Source organism: Rattus norvegicus, chromosome 14 (assembly GCF_036323735.1).
Source record: "Rattus norvegicus strain BN/NHsdMcwi chromosome 14, GRCr8, whole genome shotgun sequence".
NCBI lineage: Eukaryota > Metazoa > Chordata > Mammalia > Rodentia > Muridae > Rattus > Rattus norvegicus.
In genome coordinates, this window is record NC_086032.1 from 102025608 (window position 1) to 102043575 (window position 17968).

General features: G+C 42.8%; 1 protein-coding gene across 1 annotated transcript in view; it reads right to left on the reverse strand.

The window, feature by feature from the left end:
- Positions 1 to 3234: 3234 nt before the first annotated feature.
- Papolg (poly(A) polymerase gamma) overlaps positions 3235 to 17968 on the reverse strand; it is a 33314-nt gene continuing 18580 nt past the window's right edge. Inside the window, 14 exon segments of the mRNA NM_001107244.1 lie at positions 3235 to 4605; positions 6414 to 6470; positions 6632 to 6697; positions 7207 to 7427; positions 7504 to 7592; positions 7965 to 8134; positions 8356 to 8477; positions 10302 to 10411; positions 10814 to 10933; positions 12820 to 12873; positions 13719 to 13803; positions 14131 to 14251; positions 14811 to 14883; positions 16728 to 16866. Coding sequence (NP_001100714.1) covers positions 4507 to 4605; positions 6414 to 6470; positions 6632 to 6697; positions 7207 to 7427; positions 7504 to 7592; positions 7965 to 8134; positions 8356 to 8477; positions 10302 to 10411; positions 10814 to 10933; positions 12820 to 12873; positions 13719 to 13803; positions 14131 to 14251; positions 14811 to 14883; positions 16728 to 16866 — 1526 coding nt within the window. The 3' untranslated portion in view covers positions 3235 to 4506.

Consider the following 17968-nt stretch of genomic DNA (forward strand, 5'->3'; position numbering starts at 1 on the left):
GTATGAAGCCTCCCCTTCCAGTCAGGGCAGGAAGCTCTCATTTTGACAGCACACTGTGTCAAACCCATCCATTTCCTCAGCTGCCAGGCCAGTTGATGGATGCTGGTGCTAAGCTACTGACCATGCTGAATGGACTCTTGGCCTTAGAACAAAGCGACTATAGTCCTGGGCGAGGCTCCTTTCTCGGACCTAAGATTTAACTAGGTTCCCCACCAGGTCATCTTCGCAGGTTCATGGTCAGGTAACAGTCCTCTCATCATCACCCAGTTTCACACTCAAAAGTATGTGAAGGAAAATCACAAACATTTAGATCCAAGGAAAGTTTACCTTTGAAAATGGCTTTGCTAAGGAAGCTGCAGCTCCCCATGGGTCTTTGATAGTGTATGTGAGCAGTGGTTGGTAGTGAGTGTGAGCGGTGGTTGGTAGTGAGTGTGAGCAGTTGTTGGTAGTGAGTGTGAGCGGTGGCTGGTAGTGAATCTGAGTAGTGGTTGGCAGAGAATGTGAGCGGTGGTTGGTAGTGAGTGTGCACAGTGGTTGGTAGTGAGTGTGAGCAGTGGTTGGTAGAGAATGTGAGTGGTGGTTGATAGTGAGTGTGAGTAGTGGTTGGTAGTGAATGTGAGCAGTGGTTGGGAGAGAGTGTAAGCAGTGGTTGGTAGTGAGTGTGAGTAGTGGTTGGGAGAGAGTGTGAGAAGTTGTTGGTAATGAGTGTGAGCAGTGGTTGGTAGAGTGTGAGCAGTGGTTGGTAGAGAGTGTGAGTAGTGGTTGGTAGTGAGTGTGAGCAGTGGTTGGTAGTGAATGTGAGCAGTGGTTGGTAGTTGAGTGTGAGGAGTGGTTGGTAGTGAGTGTGAGCAGGGGTTGGTAGTGAATGTGAGGAGTGGTTGGTAGTTGAGTGTGAGGAGTGGTTGGTAGTGAGTGTGAGCAGGGGTTGGTAGTGAATGTGAGGAGTGGTTGGTAGTTGAGTGTGAGGAGTGGTTGATAGTGAGTGTGCACAGTGGTTGGTAGTGAATGTGAGCAGTGGTTGGGAGAGAGTGTGAGCAGTGGTTGGTAGTTGAGTGTGAGGAGTGGTTGGTAGTGAGTGTGAGTAGTGGTTGGTAGTGAGTGTGCAGTGGTTGGTAGTGAATGTGAGCAGTGGTTGGGAGAGTGTGGGCAGTGGTTGGTAGAGTGTGAGGAGTGGTTGGTAGTGAGTGTGCACAGTGGTTGGTAGTGAATGTGAGCAGTGGTTGGGAGAGTGTGGGCAGTGGTTGGTAGAGTGTGAGGAGTGGTTGGTAGTGAGTGTGCACAGTGGTTGGTAGTGAGTGTGCACAGTGGTTGGGAGAGAGTGTGAGCAGTGGTTGGTAGTTGAGTGTGAGGAGTGGTTGGTAGTGAGTGTGCACAGTGGTTGGTAGTGAATGTGAGCAGTGGTTGGGAGAGAGTGTGAGGAGTGGTTGGTAGTTGAGTGTGAGGAGTGGTTGGTAGTGAGTGTGAGCAGGGGTTGGTAGTGAGTGTGAGGAGTGGTTGGTAGTGAGTGTACACAGTGGTTGGTAGTGAATGTGAGGAGTGGTTGGTAGTTGAGTGTGAGGAGTGGTTGGTAGTGTGCACAGTGGTTGGTAGTGAATGTGAGCAGTAGTTGGGAGAGAGTGTGAGCAGTGGTTGGTAGTTGAGTGTGAGGAGTGGTTGGTAGTGAGTGTGAGCAGGGGTTGGTAGTGAGTGTGAGTAGTGGTTGGTAGTGTGCAGTGGTTGGTAGTGAATGTGAGCAGTGGTTGGGAGAGAGTGTGAGCAGTGGTTGGTAGTGTGAGCAGTGGTTGGTAGTGAATGTGAGGAGTGGTTGGTGGTGAATGTGAGGAGTGGTTGGGAGTGAGTGTGAGCTGTGGTTGGTAGTGTGAGGAATGGTTGGTAGTTGAGTGTGAGCAGTGGTTGGTAGTGTGCACAGTGGTTGGTAGTGAATGTGAGCAGTGGTTGGGAGAGAGTGTGAGCTGTGGTTGGTAGTGAGTGTGATCAGGGGTTGGTAGTGAATGTGACCGGTGGTTGGTAGTGAGTGTGAGTAGTGGTTGGTAGTGAGTGTGAGCAGTGGTTGGTAGTGAGTGTGAGGAGTGGTTGGTAGTTGAGTGTGAGCAGTGGTTGGTAGTGAGTGTGAGGAGTGGTTGGTAGTTGAGTGTGAGCAGTGGTTGGTAGTTGAGTGTGAGGAGTGGTTGGTAGTGAATGTGAGCAGGGGTTGGTATTGTGCACAATGGTTGGTAGTGAATGTGAGCAGTGGTTGGGAGAGAGTGTGAGCAGTGGTTGGTAGTTGAGTGTGAGGAGTGGTTGGTAGTGAGTGTGAGCAGGGGTTGGTAGTGAATGTGATCGGTGGTTGGTAGTGAGAGTAGTGGTTGGTAGTGAGTGTGAGCAGTGGTGAGTGTGAGGAGTGGTTGGTAGTGAGTGTGAGCAGTGGTTGGTAGTGTGAGCAGTGGTTGGTAGTGAATGTGAGCTGTGGTTGGTAGTGAATGTGAGGAGTGGTTGGTAGTTGAGTGTGAGGAGTGGTTGGTAGTGAGTGTAAGCTGTGGTTGGTAGTGAGTGTGAGCAGTGGTTGGCAGTGAGTGTGCACAGTGGTTGGCAGTGAGTGTGAGCAGTGGTTGGTAGTGTGAGCAGTGGTTGGTAGTGTGAGCAGTGGTTGGCAGTGAATGTGAGCTGTGGTTGGTAGTGAGTGTGCACAGTGGTTGGCAGTGAGTGTGAGCGGTGGTTGGTAGTGAGTGTGAGCAGTGGTTGGTGGTGAATGTGAGTAGTGGTTGGTAGTGAGTGTGAGCAGTGGTTGGTAGTGAATGTGCGCAGTGGTTGGCAGTGAGTGTGAGCGGTGGTTGGTAGAGAATGTGAGTAGTAGAACAGCCCTTCTTTTTCAGCTCTTGCCGTTTACTTTCAGTAAGTTTTTTCCACTTTTCTTTTGTGTACATTAAACACTAGTATCTGCCTTTCGGGCAGCCACAGATCAGGAGAGGGAGGATATAGCACTCTTGACAATCTAAACTTAAGAATTTAAAATGGTGGTCAAGGTTTGCAAGTGAACATGGGCTATTTCTCCACTGACTGTGGCTCCCATGTGTCCTAAGGAACACACAGCCGGGCTATTTCTCCTGCATACTCGGTGACACCCTGCTCCCGTCTCTGCCTCGCACCTGCTGAGCACTGATGAGAGCCAATGGTGGTGCACAGCATTCCTGGCTATCTTCTTCGATCCATTTTAAATATATTAATTAGGTGTGTTTAAAAAATTAAAGACACAGTAAAGGTTTTAAAGTTTCTCTTTGAAAAGATGATATCTTACAGTACATACAAAAATACTCTGAAAATACATACGACTTCATTTACAAAACACGGAGTCAACAGATTACAAGATTACATGGTTGTGGATTTTTAATAAACTGAGCATGCATTCATGAAACTTAAAAAAATATTAAGAAATGCACTGAAAAAAGCAGTGTAAAAAAAGACAACTCATATAGTTAAATAAAAACTACAAAGGTCCTGAGCCAATTAACGGTTGGTAACAATGTCATCCAAAAAATGCCTTGAGGTTTCCATGAAATCCACTGCTTATTTCTGCATGCCTAATCCATGAAGAAACTGTTGGCAACTGTGGGAATTATGGTGAGGGGCTGTCATGCTGAGTTACTTTTATACTTCAAAAATACAAGTCTGCTATACTTGAAGGGATCTTATCATTGATGGTGGAATGAATTCTTCCTCTGTAGAAAAGACAATCAACTAACAAGAATGTCATGAGATAGTACGATATGTAACAATTTCACCATTCATATACTGACTTTCAGTATCCTGGTTGGTTTGATTTTTAATAAAGATGCATTTTGAAGGCCTCCATGGGAGGCAAAACATTTACGGTGCCCAGTTCCTGTGTCGTCACTGGACTAAGCCTCCCGGTAACTATGCAACATCTGGACAAAAGCACAAAAAATAGTTTAAATATTGATGTGCCAGTTTGGAAAAAATAATTTAAATAAACAAAATAGACATCTACACAAACAAAGGAGCAGAAGAGACACCTCACATTCACCAACCTCGAGCTTCACAAAGTGGCTTCAATGCTAAAGTAAACACACAAACATTTAGAAAATTACAAGACGGGTTTTTTTTTTTTTTTTTTTTTTTTTGTTTTTAACTTTTTCAGTTCTATACAATGATTACAACACAAGACTTAAAAAAAAAAAAAAAGAAAAAAAAAAACCAAACAGTTCAGGACTTGTTTTTATCAGAGTCCAAGTGGCCAAGAACTGGTTCCCATAACAGAAACAAACATCAAAAGTTAAGGCAGTAAAACCTCAAAATGCAAAGCCATAATATTGTAGGTGACGTTCACTAGCAGGTGTCCTCAGTGTGCCCAGCAATCAGTGAGAGCAGCTCCGTCACCTCACTCCGAGGTGAGTAGGCTGACGACTGTCCCCGCCACCTATCTGCACGGCAGCTGGCTCTCCGTTGAAGACTGGCTGCCCTCGGTGCACCTCATGACCGCATGCTCACCTCAGGGAAGTGGCACTGCTATTACCGATTAAGGGTCAGGCGGATGGAGTTCTTGATGACTCGGATGTTGCTTGCTGGAACTGGAGATGATGAGTCTGGCAGTTCTTTACTGGGTAGTCGCTGTTAGGAAGAAAGAGACAAAAGTGTGTGCATGCCCGTGCACTCCAGAGTGCGAGAGCACACACATGCACACACAGGCACACATACACCCTCCTTCCCATAATGGCTCCTACCATCCACCACTCCCATGTGTGCTTGACCTCTCCTCCTTCCCCTATTCATTCTAAGTAGGTTTGCTCTTGGGCACTTTTTAGACAGTTGGAACTGAGACGCAGAGGGGTAGGGAAGTGTGGAAGTGCAGCAGTGTGAGGACCCTGGAGAGGAGGGCTCTGCTAGCTCGAGCTCCAGTGAGAAATGCATAGCCTACTCAGCCCCTCTCACAGCTGGGCAAGTGACGGTGACTGCCAAGGAGAGCCTTGAGCACCTGAAGTAAAAGTGAGGATTAGCAGGAAGGGCTGCTCCCTGAGAGCTTTGCCCTCAGTTAGCTTTTGGATTGGATAACAGAAACAATGTAAACCTTGTCTATAGTTAATTTGCAGAGGATGTAGTCGGTGGTAGACCACTCGTGTGGCATGCATGAAGTTCTGGGGTTAATCCCCAGCACAATAAACAAACAAACAAACAAACAAACAAACAAACAAACAAACGGTAAAAAGTTCTGGCGTATAAAAAAAATAAGAGCAGGGCGATAAACTATAACATAACCAAAACCTATAATTCTTCTCACTTAAACTTCATCCTTGAATTTCTTTTTGTTTTGTTTGAAACAGGTTGGTCTATGTAGCTAGCTCGGGCTGGCTGGAACTCAGAGGCTGGGGTAAAAGCATGCACCACCTCTGGCTGGGCTTGAAACATTTTAGAGCACAACTGCACCATTCACTGTTCTGTATTTTAGCATCCACTCCACTACTTTCTTGGATTATCATGTTTAGTATATATTTCTGTAACAGTCTTACAGCGTGAGTTGCATAATTGAAACTGCCTGTAGAGATATTGCTGTGTTTTCAAAGGGTCTGACAGGGTAAAAGTTGATTATAAGGAAATGCACTCCCCTCTCTGGAGGCGTGAAAATACAATCTCAGAGAAGGTTCCGTGTTCTGTACAAAGCTCCTTTCTCAGCTTTCCATGCTCAATATTCTATTTATTAGTTTAAGGGTAATTCTTCAGAGTAAATTCTGAAATTCAATGTTAGAATCTATTTAGCTCGTGTTCTAAAGGTGTTCTCCACATACAGTGCTATATTTGGCTCCTTTAAAACACAAATATGTTTAATTTCTTTTTTTAAAAGATTTATTTGTTTTATGTATATGAGTACACTGTCAAAAAGAGGGCATTGGGTTCCATTACAGATGGTTGTGAGCCACCATGTGGTTGTTGGGATTTGAACTCAGGACCTCTGGAAGAGCAGTCAGTGTTCTTAACCACTGAGCCATCTCTCCAGCCCCAAAATATTTGATTTTTAATAACTTAAATTTTGAAAGCCATCCATGTATATAACAAAAGCTATCTCTGGTATTAGTAAGAAACTCCTGTGCTGAGCGAACAACTATTCATGGATAAATAAGACAGATTTAGATCTAAGGACATCTTTTCTTGACTTTGAGGAATGCCCACTGAGAACTGTAAGCTTTCTGTCATCTGCAGTCCTAACTAACCACTTGCCTGTTTCTGAGAACAAGGACATAACCACTGCCTTTCTGATCTTAGGTTTTTGCTTCTGTGAGATAGGGTTTTACTCTGTAGCTCAGGCTAGACTTAAACGAAGCACTCCTCATGCCTCAGACCTCTAAATGCTTGGATTTAGTTTTAGTTTCTTAATAATTTTTGTACTCGTGTTTCCTATGGAGATACTATCTATCATCTATTACCTTTTTGCGTGATGTATCAATAGTTGGAATGGGCATAGATTCTCCACCAATCGCATCCTAAAAACAGAAGAGTTAAACACACCAGTTTAAATTTTCTTTCTGTGTACAACAATTCTTCCTACTTAATACCCAGCGCCTGAAACTGAAATACTTCGTCTGGTACTTCTCATACTACAGCTCTTTAAGACCACGCTCTGAGACAACACCAACTCATTTACCATTGGCTTTCTTTTCCTGTCCTCGGCAGCACGGGACTCCTTAAATGCTGACTCAAGTCGAATGAACTAAAATAGAAACAATAAAGATGAGTTGCTATTATGTATCTGCAAAGATCATAAAATCTATATAAATCAGGAAACTCACTAGTCTACCCTCTGAAACTACAATAATTACAATTAAAGCCTTCAATTAATTACAACTAAATTGAGACCGAGTTCAGCTGCTACCCTTAATTTTGCAGCTGAAGTGATCTTTCAAACAGATTCTAACAGAATACACTTTATTACCACCTACTGGGAGCAAGCAGAGAAGATCACAGAACAGAAGAAAGCGTATGAACAGTACGGCCACCACTCATCTCCTCAGCGTTTGTGTAATCAAGAAATGTAAACCAATCAAGCAACTTTCAGACCTCAGTGACTAGAATTTGAGATGAACAACAATTATTGTTTCCTAAGGGTTTAAAATATTCTTTTAAACACAACAAGTTGTCGGCTTCTTTACTATTATTTTAACTTAGAAAAAAAACAAAACAAAACAAAAGGCACGGCCACCACTGAGGGCATAATGTTACCTTTTCTATGTCTTTCAACCTCTTAGCAGTCCCATCTGTAGGTGGTGAGTGGGATCTTTTGGGTGTAACATTCTTAGTAATATTTGATATCCCATTTAGATGTGGTTGTCCCTGGACAGGGTTGTGGGGTGTAGTGACTCTAGGAATGACGCTCCGTCCTACTACAGTAGGAATGGTGCACACGGCTGGGGAGGACACGGCTTTGACTGCAGCGTCACCCTCTAGAAAGAAAGACACAGCCTAGTAATGGAGCACGTATGTGGTGGGGCTGTCGGCGCCAGGGACTGAGGTACCTACTTGCACCAATGACTGGAATGGACAGCCCCTGCGCGGGGGGAACACTTGGCAGCTTCTCCACAATCACAGCCATGGGCTCCGCGTTACTCCTAGTACAAGTGTAAAGTGTAAGTATTAGTTTATTTCCTATTATGGACTTCAAGCTCTCTCATTTAACATTTTAACATCACTTCCTTTTAGTATTTCAACCTTACTCACTAGAAGAACAGAGAAAGTTAGAGATGGTGAAAATCAAGAGAAAAGTCTAAGCAGAAAATCTGTACATCCACCTACACAGCGCGATTCCACTAAGTCCTTAACTGTGGAGCAACTCCCGCAGCTACAAACTGTCCGAATTCCTAAACAAGAAGCTGGTCGCTAGCAAGAAACCTCTGGGCGACGGAACAGGCCTTTTAGGAGAGGCACAGAACATTCTCCTCATCCTTCAGTACACAGGCGGAAAGGACCGTTCTGACCCATACCTCTCTGCGTCTCCTGTGGGGCTGTCTGGGTTGGAAGGTTTATGTGCAGACCCGGGAGAATTAAAGGGAGTTCCACTGTCAGTGTCTCGGGAGCTGTCCAGACAATTGCTATCCAGAGACGATCTTTTGGACTGAAGGCCCCCTGAACTCCGACTCACATCAGAAAGACTCTGCCAAGAGAAAAAGGCTGTTCAGGGTTTCAAAACAAATGAGAACACAGAGACTACCTTTAGTTCCGAAGCACACAAATGCAAATATCTGTGATCAATGAGATTTCAGACCTGCTGTCTACATCTTCTTTCCAAAGAGGTTTAGAAGAGATGGAAAGTTCCAGTTTGGTCTCAGGATCAACTGCCATTGCAGCATCCTGGAGGTAGGCTAGCAGACCCACCTTTTTCTTCTTCTGAAGAATCTCCGCGGGTAGGTAATGGTGAAGCTGTTTTTTCTTTACGTGAGTGGCCTCAATCTTCATCCCGTCCTTCAGCATATTGATGTTGTTCGCCTGCCTGTACACTGTAAACATGTTAACACGATAAATGAGAAATCTCTCTATGAACCACAAGCTGTTTCCCTTTTCTGAAATGTCTAGAATACCTATGCCCCAATAAAACCACACCCTCTTATGGGAACAAATCTTTCTAAAATACTTCCATTGTGCCACAATACTATTTAAGAGTGGATTGGTTCTATGTACATACAGTCTAAAAGCTTTCTTATAGACAATCCTTATTAACAAAATAAATATGCAGGCATATTTCCCCCCAAATCTTTGCTATTTTCAAAATGGTAATCTTTCTATATAATTACTTGTCTGAGTCTAAGATAATTTTCTTTTACACACACACAAGCACATACACACACATGGGTGCTGGGGAACCAAGCCTTAGGCTCTTGGGAGAACAGCCAGAACTCTGAATCTCTGCACTGTCTCTGCAGCCAACTACTTATGATAATTCTCTACCAAAAATACAATGCAATTCAAGGTCTCCCGCTATCCTGAATCTGTTTGTTCACTGGAGCGCACAGAGATATAGAACACGGGGGCTCAGCGCCACCTGCAACTCTACCCCGTGTACAGGTGGAGGAACGTTTGTCTTAGAAAGCCTAGAACCACCTGACTGCATCCAAGACATATGGCTCTAGATTTCTGTTCTAGTGCTTTTCATTATTGGTAAAGACCAGTTGGACTTTTTAGTCCACTGAAGACAGGGAGAGAAGGGCTGTTTCTCCATGCAAATACTATGACATGTGGCATGAGTGTGCACACGTGGAAAAGAATATTTGAAAAATCTTATTAACAGAGTATCTCTGCTTTCTCCTTTTTAAGACATCTGATCCCTAGTTTATATTCATGATATCAAACTGCAGATTCTCCGTCCCTTCCTGAGAATGTTAATTAGTTAATTAGTTAATTTGAAGGTGAAGCAGAGAAATCCACATTACCATGTTGACTAGCTGCAAAGAACTCAGAAAACTCATCTCTGCCAAGAAGAGATCACATGAACATCATACACCTCAGATCAATACCAGCCCAATTATAACGCATATTCCAGAGACTGAGGCTGGGGCTAGTTATAAAGGGCAACTTTTTTCCAATTAACCTTGAAACATTTTCAGCAAATCTGTTTCTCCTGATGATTATTTAAGGTAAAAAACGAAGGGCTGGAGAGATGGCTCAGCGGATAAGAGCACTGACTGCTCTTCCAGAGATCCTGAGTTCGAGTCCCAGCAACCACATGGTGGCTCACAACCATCTGTAATGGGATCTGATGCCCTCTTCTGGTGTGTCTGAAGACACCTACAGTGTACTCACATATAAATAAAATAAATAAAATCTTTTAAAAAAATCCAAAATTCATTTTTACGGACTGCAATGATAAACTTTGGCTGAACAAATAAGAAAGTCACCTGAGGAGTTTAGTTCTATTTTAAAATAGAAAACACATGAAGATGGTACAACAAGCATCTGATTTAGGAGTGCCTGGGGTCTTCCCACTCCTGTCCCCTACGCACACTGGCTGGCTCCTAGACTAAGCATCCCACAGTGTTTTAAAATAAAAAGAGAACTCCTGCCAGAGCCCTGCTCTGCATTTGTGAGTTTGTGAAGTATGACTCTTCTGTATGACTCCTCTGTCAGACCATTACTCTGCACTCTATGCTGAAGACTGCTCCATCATTTCTGTCCTTCCCCTAAACAGCACATCCATTCCTCCAGCAGGGACCAATTTAATTTAAGCAGATCGGGAATGAGAGAGCATCTCCAGCTAGACCCTAAACAGATGGAACTGAGTTACAGTCATGGTTGACAATCATAGCCCCATGATTACAAAGTCTTACCTGTGTCAGTAAATGACTGTATATCATATGTCAAGTCTATGTTAACACTTTCTGCATTTTCTACTCTCCGAAAAATTATCCCGAGGAACCACATTGATACGTAATTGTTGCTATAAAGTAAAATTTAAAAATTTCCATTAATTTTTTCAATCTAACAAATGCTACTGGACAATCAAATTTGGTTTTTATTTTTCTACCTTATTAACAGATTTCAGAGATGTGACCAAATTCTTAAGCTACACCCGGAGCACTGGCGTAGCTGCTTAATACTGTATTAAAAGACTAAGTTGCATTGAAGAATGACTTGTTGAACAGTTAGAAGGTTCTGAAGACTAACATGGAGTTTTGCTGAGTACTGCAGTGTATACTTATATAATAATGAATACATGATCACACATATCTAAAACATACATCATTCTCCCACCAATGGCTGTTAAGGACAGTCTTAAAACTCATTTGAAGCAATGCATATGTCAAATAATATTTAAAAATGTTATTTAGGGACAACTTACGCTTTATGATGTTCCTTATTTCCTGGGAATGACTGGGGATTCACATGGGCGAGAGTAATAAATTCATTCCGTTCCAAGTTTCCAACAAGTACACGGATTTTAGATTCTACTAATCCAACCCTGAGATAAACAGCAGGATTTCAATGAAGTCATAGGAAGTTTGACAACTATACTGAAGTAAACCAAGTGAGACGTGAACTGTGGAGCTTGTACACTCTCTTAAGGAGGGTCTAATTAAAGCAGGGGTCTTTAACATAACAAGGGGCAGCAGTGCACTCCTAAGGTCAGAGCATCTGACGCAGCACAGCCTGACAACCCGGGTTTGAGCCCTGCAGTCACAGAGGAAGGGAAGAGCCACTTCTAAAGGCCGACTCGTGATACCCATATGCACGCTGGGGCATGAGCACACACAGTAAGAGCGACAGTGACGACGACGACGACGACGACGACGACGACGACGACGACGACGACAAAGTAAGACCTCAAGCAGGCAAATGTCAAACTTCAGTGACTTTCTGCTTACAAAAGACTGATCTAACTTTATGCATTTCTGACTCTAACAATACCCAGTCTTGGTTAAGGTTCTAATAGTCAGGACTTAGTTATGTGGTCTTCAATCTTTTCTACTTTCATATCTTTACACTAAGGCTAAGCTACCTTTAAATAATATGAACAGGAACAGCTAATGTAGGCACATAATTCCTGAAAGAAGCAGACTGACTTTCACAAAATACTGGATTTTGCATTTCAAAAAGTCACTAAACTTAAACCAGCTTTTACAAAAACATACAGGTTCAGCAAGATTTCTACAACTTAATTTTCTCTCATTAAACTGTCATGGCTTCTCAGCCTTTTGGCTAAGATCGAGTGTAAAAATATGTACTGTGAGCTATGTATTAGTAACCATGAGTCAGAAAATTTTCAAGAATACTTTTAAATATTTCCACTTATGAAAGCTGATATAACTGTTCCAAGAGGAGATGCATGGAAACTGAGTTAGTGCAGTGTTGCTACGTCAATGAGTTAGCTTTTCTATGATGTGCAGTGGGTTGAGTGGTAGTCTCTGTGTCTGCACAGCAGAGTAACAGTCAGTCACACAGTCATGAGGATTGCCCTGTACTACAACAGCTCACTACAACAGCTCACTACACAGCTCACTACAACAGCTCACTACACAGCTCACTACAACAGCTCACTACAACAGCTCACTACAACAGCTCACTACACAGCTCACTACAACAGCTCACTACAACAGCTCACTACAACAGCTCACTACACAGCTCACTACAACAGCTCACTACAACAGCTCACTACACAGCTCACTACAACAGCTCACTACAACAGCTCACTACACAGCTCACTACAACAGCTCACTACAACAGCTCACTACAACAGCTCACTACACAGCTCACTACAACAGCTCACTACAACAGCTCACTACAACAGCTCACTACAAGTGGCAGCTGGAATCTGTCACAGGCTGTAGTTTCCTGACTCCTCACCTAGACAAAAACTTCATCAATAAAAAAATTAAATTACCAGAGAAATAAAGACCCTTGAAACAAAACAGCAGGTCAGACTGGAAGAAATTATGGCAGCACACCTCCTGCCCACTGGGCCCAGGAACAGGAATACACGGATGGCAGAGAGCATGAATTTGCATGCACTCAAAGCTGTAGTGTAGCTTGGCCGTTCTACTGTCTATTGTCAGGAGATTTAAAATTCAGACACGTGTACCAGCACCACCTCGGTTAAGAAGGTACAAAAAGTGTCTTCTTCCCTTCTGCGTTGGATGGGGGACAGTAATAGTAAGCTGCAGGCTACTGCAAAGGTTTGCTTAAATCTGACTCCTATCCTGCCGACACTGAACTAACTTACTGGCATTTCTTATCCCCAGTGCTCCATCATGGACCTCAGTCACTAAAATACAGTTTTACAGTTGGTGTGGCACCATGTGACCATGTTCCATCAGACATAGGAAGGAGAACGTGAGATGTAAGTCTTACCATTCCAGATGATTCTCCTCTGTCGATGCACTGGCAGTCAGCACTATATAATGTCTACGCAGCATTGGCAGCAATGATCAAGGAAGAGAACGGCCAGAAACATCTGTTAGTCTGAGGTTTTTTATCCATTTTCTTTCTTCTTCACAAAGAACTAAACAATACAACTACACAGTTTCTGAAAGTCACAGATTACTTTTTTTTTTTTTCTTTTTTTCGGAGCTGGGGACTGAAACCAGGGCCTTGCGCTTGCTAGGCAAGCACTCTACCACTGAGCTAAATCCCCAACCCCCACAGATTACTTTTACAACACTACAGACTCCACAATTTAAAAGCAGTTCCGTTTAGCAACTGTCACTGATGCTAGAATGAGAGCCCCGAGCCCTGAGGATTTCCACTGCCTGGCTTAAGAAATGTGAGTTACACTGTCATCTGTCATAATTCATTTTCTACATTTGAAGTCCTATTGTACAAGCGCTGGCTAACACCTCAAATCCTACACTCATGAGGCTGAGGCAGGAGAATCATCCTAAGTTCCAGGCCAACCTAGGTTATAAAGTAAGTTTGAGGTCAGCCTGGAGTAGAGTGAGGCTCTGTCTCAAAACAAAGCAAGGGTCCGGCAAAATGGGTTAGTAGGTAAAGAAAGACACTTGTTACCAGGCCTGATGACCCGAGTTTGTTCCCTAAGACCCACACAGGCTATGGAAGGCAGATCTAACTCTTGCAAGCTGTCCTCAGTCCTCCACATGAGTACTACGGCATACACGCCCACAGGTATATACAACCTAACCCCCTTAAAAATAAAGGATATAAAACACACAAACAAAAAACCATAAACACGACAAGAAGTTAAGATCCCCCGCCCCCATACGTATACACAAAGATTACGAAAGTTTAAATACCTGTATTTTTGAAAGAAATTTGGTGGTTCTAATAGTTTGGACCAATCTGATTTCCCTTGAAGAATTTCATCTGTAACTGCAAGACCTAAACAAAAACGAAAACCAAAGGGTTTTTAGAAACTAGGTCTAATTTCGAAAAGTGCCCAGCTTTTGTGTCTTTTTACCCAAACCATCTAACGTAACAAATGCCTGACTTAGGGAATGTAAATACACTATGTAGTTTCTGAGAACATAAGGTTAAATTCCACCATATTGGACTGGTTCAAATTTTGGCCTTAATATTATATACTTTAGGAAGCATTTGATGTTTTACAAAGAATTTAACTGACAGTCAATAGCTACCAATATAGAATAAAGCTGTCTGCTAAAATGTTGGGAACATGTAAGGGGCAACAGGGCCAAGCATATTTACCTTGTTTAAATTCTTCTACCATTACTGTTCGAGTTGATGTAGACACATTATACGTAGAATTCTGTTGTGGGTAGGCAGGGGTAATTATTGGCATAAGATGATACCTGTCTGATGGATTTACCTGTGAAATGAGAAGCAGAATAATTACCTATACTACTACTCAGTAGTCCTCACTTTATCTTCCCCAAATTATGAAAAATATGAAAAATACATTTAATACTAAACTCTCTCAATTCTAGGAAGTATATCTGTCTTCTGAAGTGCATTTTTTTTCTGGAGTCAGACATATTTGTTTGTCAGAATTCTGCAGAAGTTAATTTCTCCTCAATAAGGCTATAAAACGATGCATCTTAGAAGCAATAGTTTTTCAGAAATGTTGAAGTATAATAACCACAGAGACATTATATAGAAATGATTGCCTACTCTTATTAAATTAGCAGCTATGTGAGAATTATGAGTCTGCTTTAAGCTGTACTACAAAGAATTACTTTTATATATTTCAATACTTTATTATAAGCAACTACTTGTTAGATTTTTACAATAGGTTATGATACTGTTTTGATACAACCACTTATCTGGTCATATATGGACATTTTTTAATAATATTACATTTGAACTGTCATTTAGAGAAAGTCCCTACTCCCAAATGACTGGATAAAATTCCGTAATAAATTCCATACCCGCGGGTCCCAGACAGGCAAATTCAAGTTGCTTTCTTCTGGTTGCTTCAGCAGCACAGGATTTGGCCATTCCCTAACATGAATGAAGGACATTAATTCATGTACACTCTCCCTTCAGATGCCATATAAAAACTACAAGTCTGAACTTCCCCATCTTCCATGACAACGTACAATGTACGAGGAAGAGTCTGTTTGTGCTTCCTCAGAAACTCCAATTCCTCTGTTAGAGCGGTCTGCACCTCCCTTCTCATCTGCTCTCGCAGATCTGACTCTGAGGGTGCAGTGACAGCAGTAACTGACACGTACGGAGGATACTACGATGAATGAGGCAGCTATGGTCATCACCGCCATTCAGAGCTCAAATACATGGGGATGCTACTCTCTTAAGATAAGGCTCACATTCACAAACCTACCTGCTACCTTACTGAGTAACTTAGGAGAGGTACAGGGGTTATGAGCATTGATTGCCAGAGAGCATCATGGGACAGATCTAGGCTCTCTGCATCGATGTAGCAGATGTGCAGCTGGGTCTCCGTGTAGGACTCACAACAGCAGGAGCAGGGCTGTCTCTGACCCTGTTGCCTGCCTTTGGATCCCTTTTCCCTAACTGGGCTGCCTTGTCTGGCCACACTAAGAGGAGCTGTGCCTAGACCTGCTGCAACCTGACATTGCCAAGGCCGCCTGTATCCATGGGAGGCCTCCCCTTTTCTGAGGAGAGAGGAAGGAGGGGTGAATGGGATAGATGGGTGGTAAGAGGGAGGAATTAGGAGGAGAGGGAGGCTGAGATCAGGCTGTAAATAAATAACAAAAAATAAAACTCAAAACAAAACAACAACAACAAAACAAGCCGGAGCACTGACTGCTTGTCCCAGACTCAATTTCAGCACCCATATGGAAGGCTCACAACTGTACCTCCTGCCCCAGGGGTTAATGTCCTCTTCTGACCTCTACAGGGACCAGGCACACACGTGGTGAACAGACACACACTTAGACAAAACAATACACCCATTTACAGAAAATGAAATCAAAAAGGGGAAAAAGAGGCAAAACTAGGTGTTGTGATACACATCTGTGATCCCAATCCTTGGAAGGTTGAAGCAGGAGGAGTTCAAGTTGTATATAAGCATGGGTTACAAAGTTAAGCTTTTTTTCCCAAAACAATGGTGCAGAGTGGAGGGGGAGGAAGGAGACGGGCAGCCAAGGAAGCCACAACAAATTATCTCCTTTGTGACAACATGGATGGTATTAGAGGCCATTGCACTAACTGAAATAAACAAGGCACAGGATTCTCCTCCACTCATTAGGGGATTCTGAAATGTTGGCCTCAGAAGGTGGAAGGAAAATAGTGGCTATCAGAGACCAGGAGAGCAGGGCAGAGAGAAGGACAGGACAGTGCCAGGCAATGGACGTTACGTTAGGTAAGTTCTGCTGCTCAGGAGGAGGACTACAAGCGATGTTAGTGATGCGCTTCAACAAGCTAAGAGACTGTGTTCACCATAAAAAATGATAAAGGTCTGAAGACACACACATGGCAACCTTGATCTGACTGTATAATGTACACTACCAAAATACTGTGGGCACACAGTAAGTATATACGATTTTATGTGTCGGTTATAACAGGATAGAGTGTCATCTGGATGTCCCATTCTCAGATAAACACATTTTAAAGCTTTTAACGAATGTAAAACACAAATATCCATGTATAGGTTTGTTCTCCTTACAGTCGCTCTACAGCCAGGGCTAAAGCAGACCACGGAGCCTAGGCTATCCTCAAACTCATGGCAACAGTCCCACCCAAACTCTCAAGTTCTAGGATCACAGGCAGAAAACACTATGCCTGGATATACTTCTTAAAAGTTCAAATAATTGTTTACACATTCATAGATGTTAACAATTTGTCAAAGTACATATGCTTACCATTTGGAGAAAACTAAGAAGAACTTGTGGACTAAGGTTGAAGCTGCTGCGTTTGGGTACAGTTGGCAAGTTCTGGCTACCAGCATTGCCCAGGAGACACCACCAAGGAACCCCAGCATATTGGAATAAATACCACGGCCTAGGAAAATGAAGTGGTAGTTATTATTCAGATCTATTTGCTCGAAATACCAACAGGATAACTTCACTCATGGGACTCAACAGGAACCAAGATGATAAGCACAACCCAACACTAGACTCAGAGTCAGCCGGCAAACCTCGGTCTCTACCTCAGGCTCTCTGCTTTGCTGCCCAGGTCCGAGGACCTCAGTTCCTTTACCGCTCCACTGCCACCTCTCAACAGTTCTCCTGAGATTATCCCCAGTCCTCTTCCCCACCCCAGAGATCTTCAGTTAGAGAGATCAACAGAAGGAAAGATATCTGGAGGTAAGCAGTTAAGAACATTTCACTAAGAGTCATACACATGTGGAGTCTTTAAAGGCCAAGCATAAAATTGGCAATAAACGTCAGTATTTCATAGAATCTGGGTAAGTCTCCATTGTGAAGAATATACCAATGATATCAGACTCACCTGTGAAATGATATTTTTATGGAAACCCATGGAAAACTGTTACCATATCTCACTAAGCCTAATATTAATATGCTCTTATTATACAAGTGCTACTATTCTATGTCCCACACAGACAGGGGGAAAAATCCTACAAAAATATCAGTTTAGACATGTTAAATATAAAAAGTATGCATATAAACATTGAAAAATACAGCGTTTCGTCTGGTTTGTGAGGAGAGACAAACTGTTCATGTTACCCTTCCATATCAATCACACTGTCCTGCCTATTTAAGGCCAAGGACAGAACTCACCTGCTTAAACTCATGTAAGTGCCCCTAATATGGTGACCACTAGCAACATGGCTCTCCTTGCCTGCAAACTTCCCATGCCGTAAGACTGACTCATTTAAACTATACAATTCAACACCTTTTGGTATAGTCAGAATTGGGCAACCCCACAATTGTGTCTAGGACAGTTTATCAACTCCAAAGAAACCTAACCAGTCACACTACTCCCTCCTCTGGACCTGGAGACCTGAGCATCATTTTCCTATAAATCAAAGCATATATATGTTAGCTTTTGAGTAACTTCTGTCACACTTAAAGTGGTGTCAACATTCATTTCTGTTGCATCATTTACCAGTACCGTGTTCCATTTTATTGCAAAATACTAT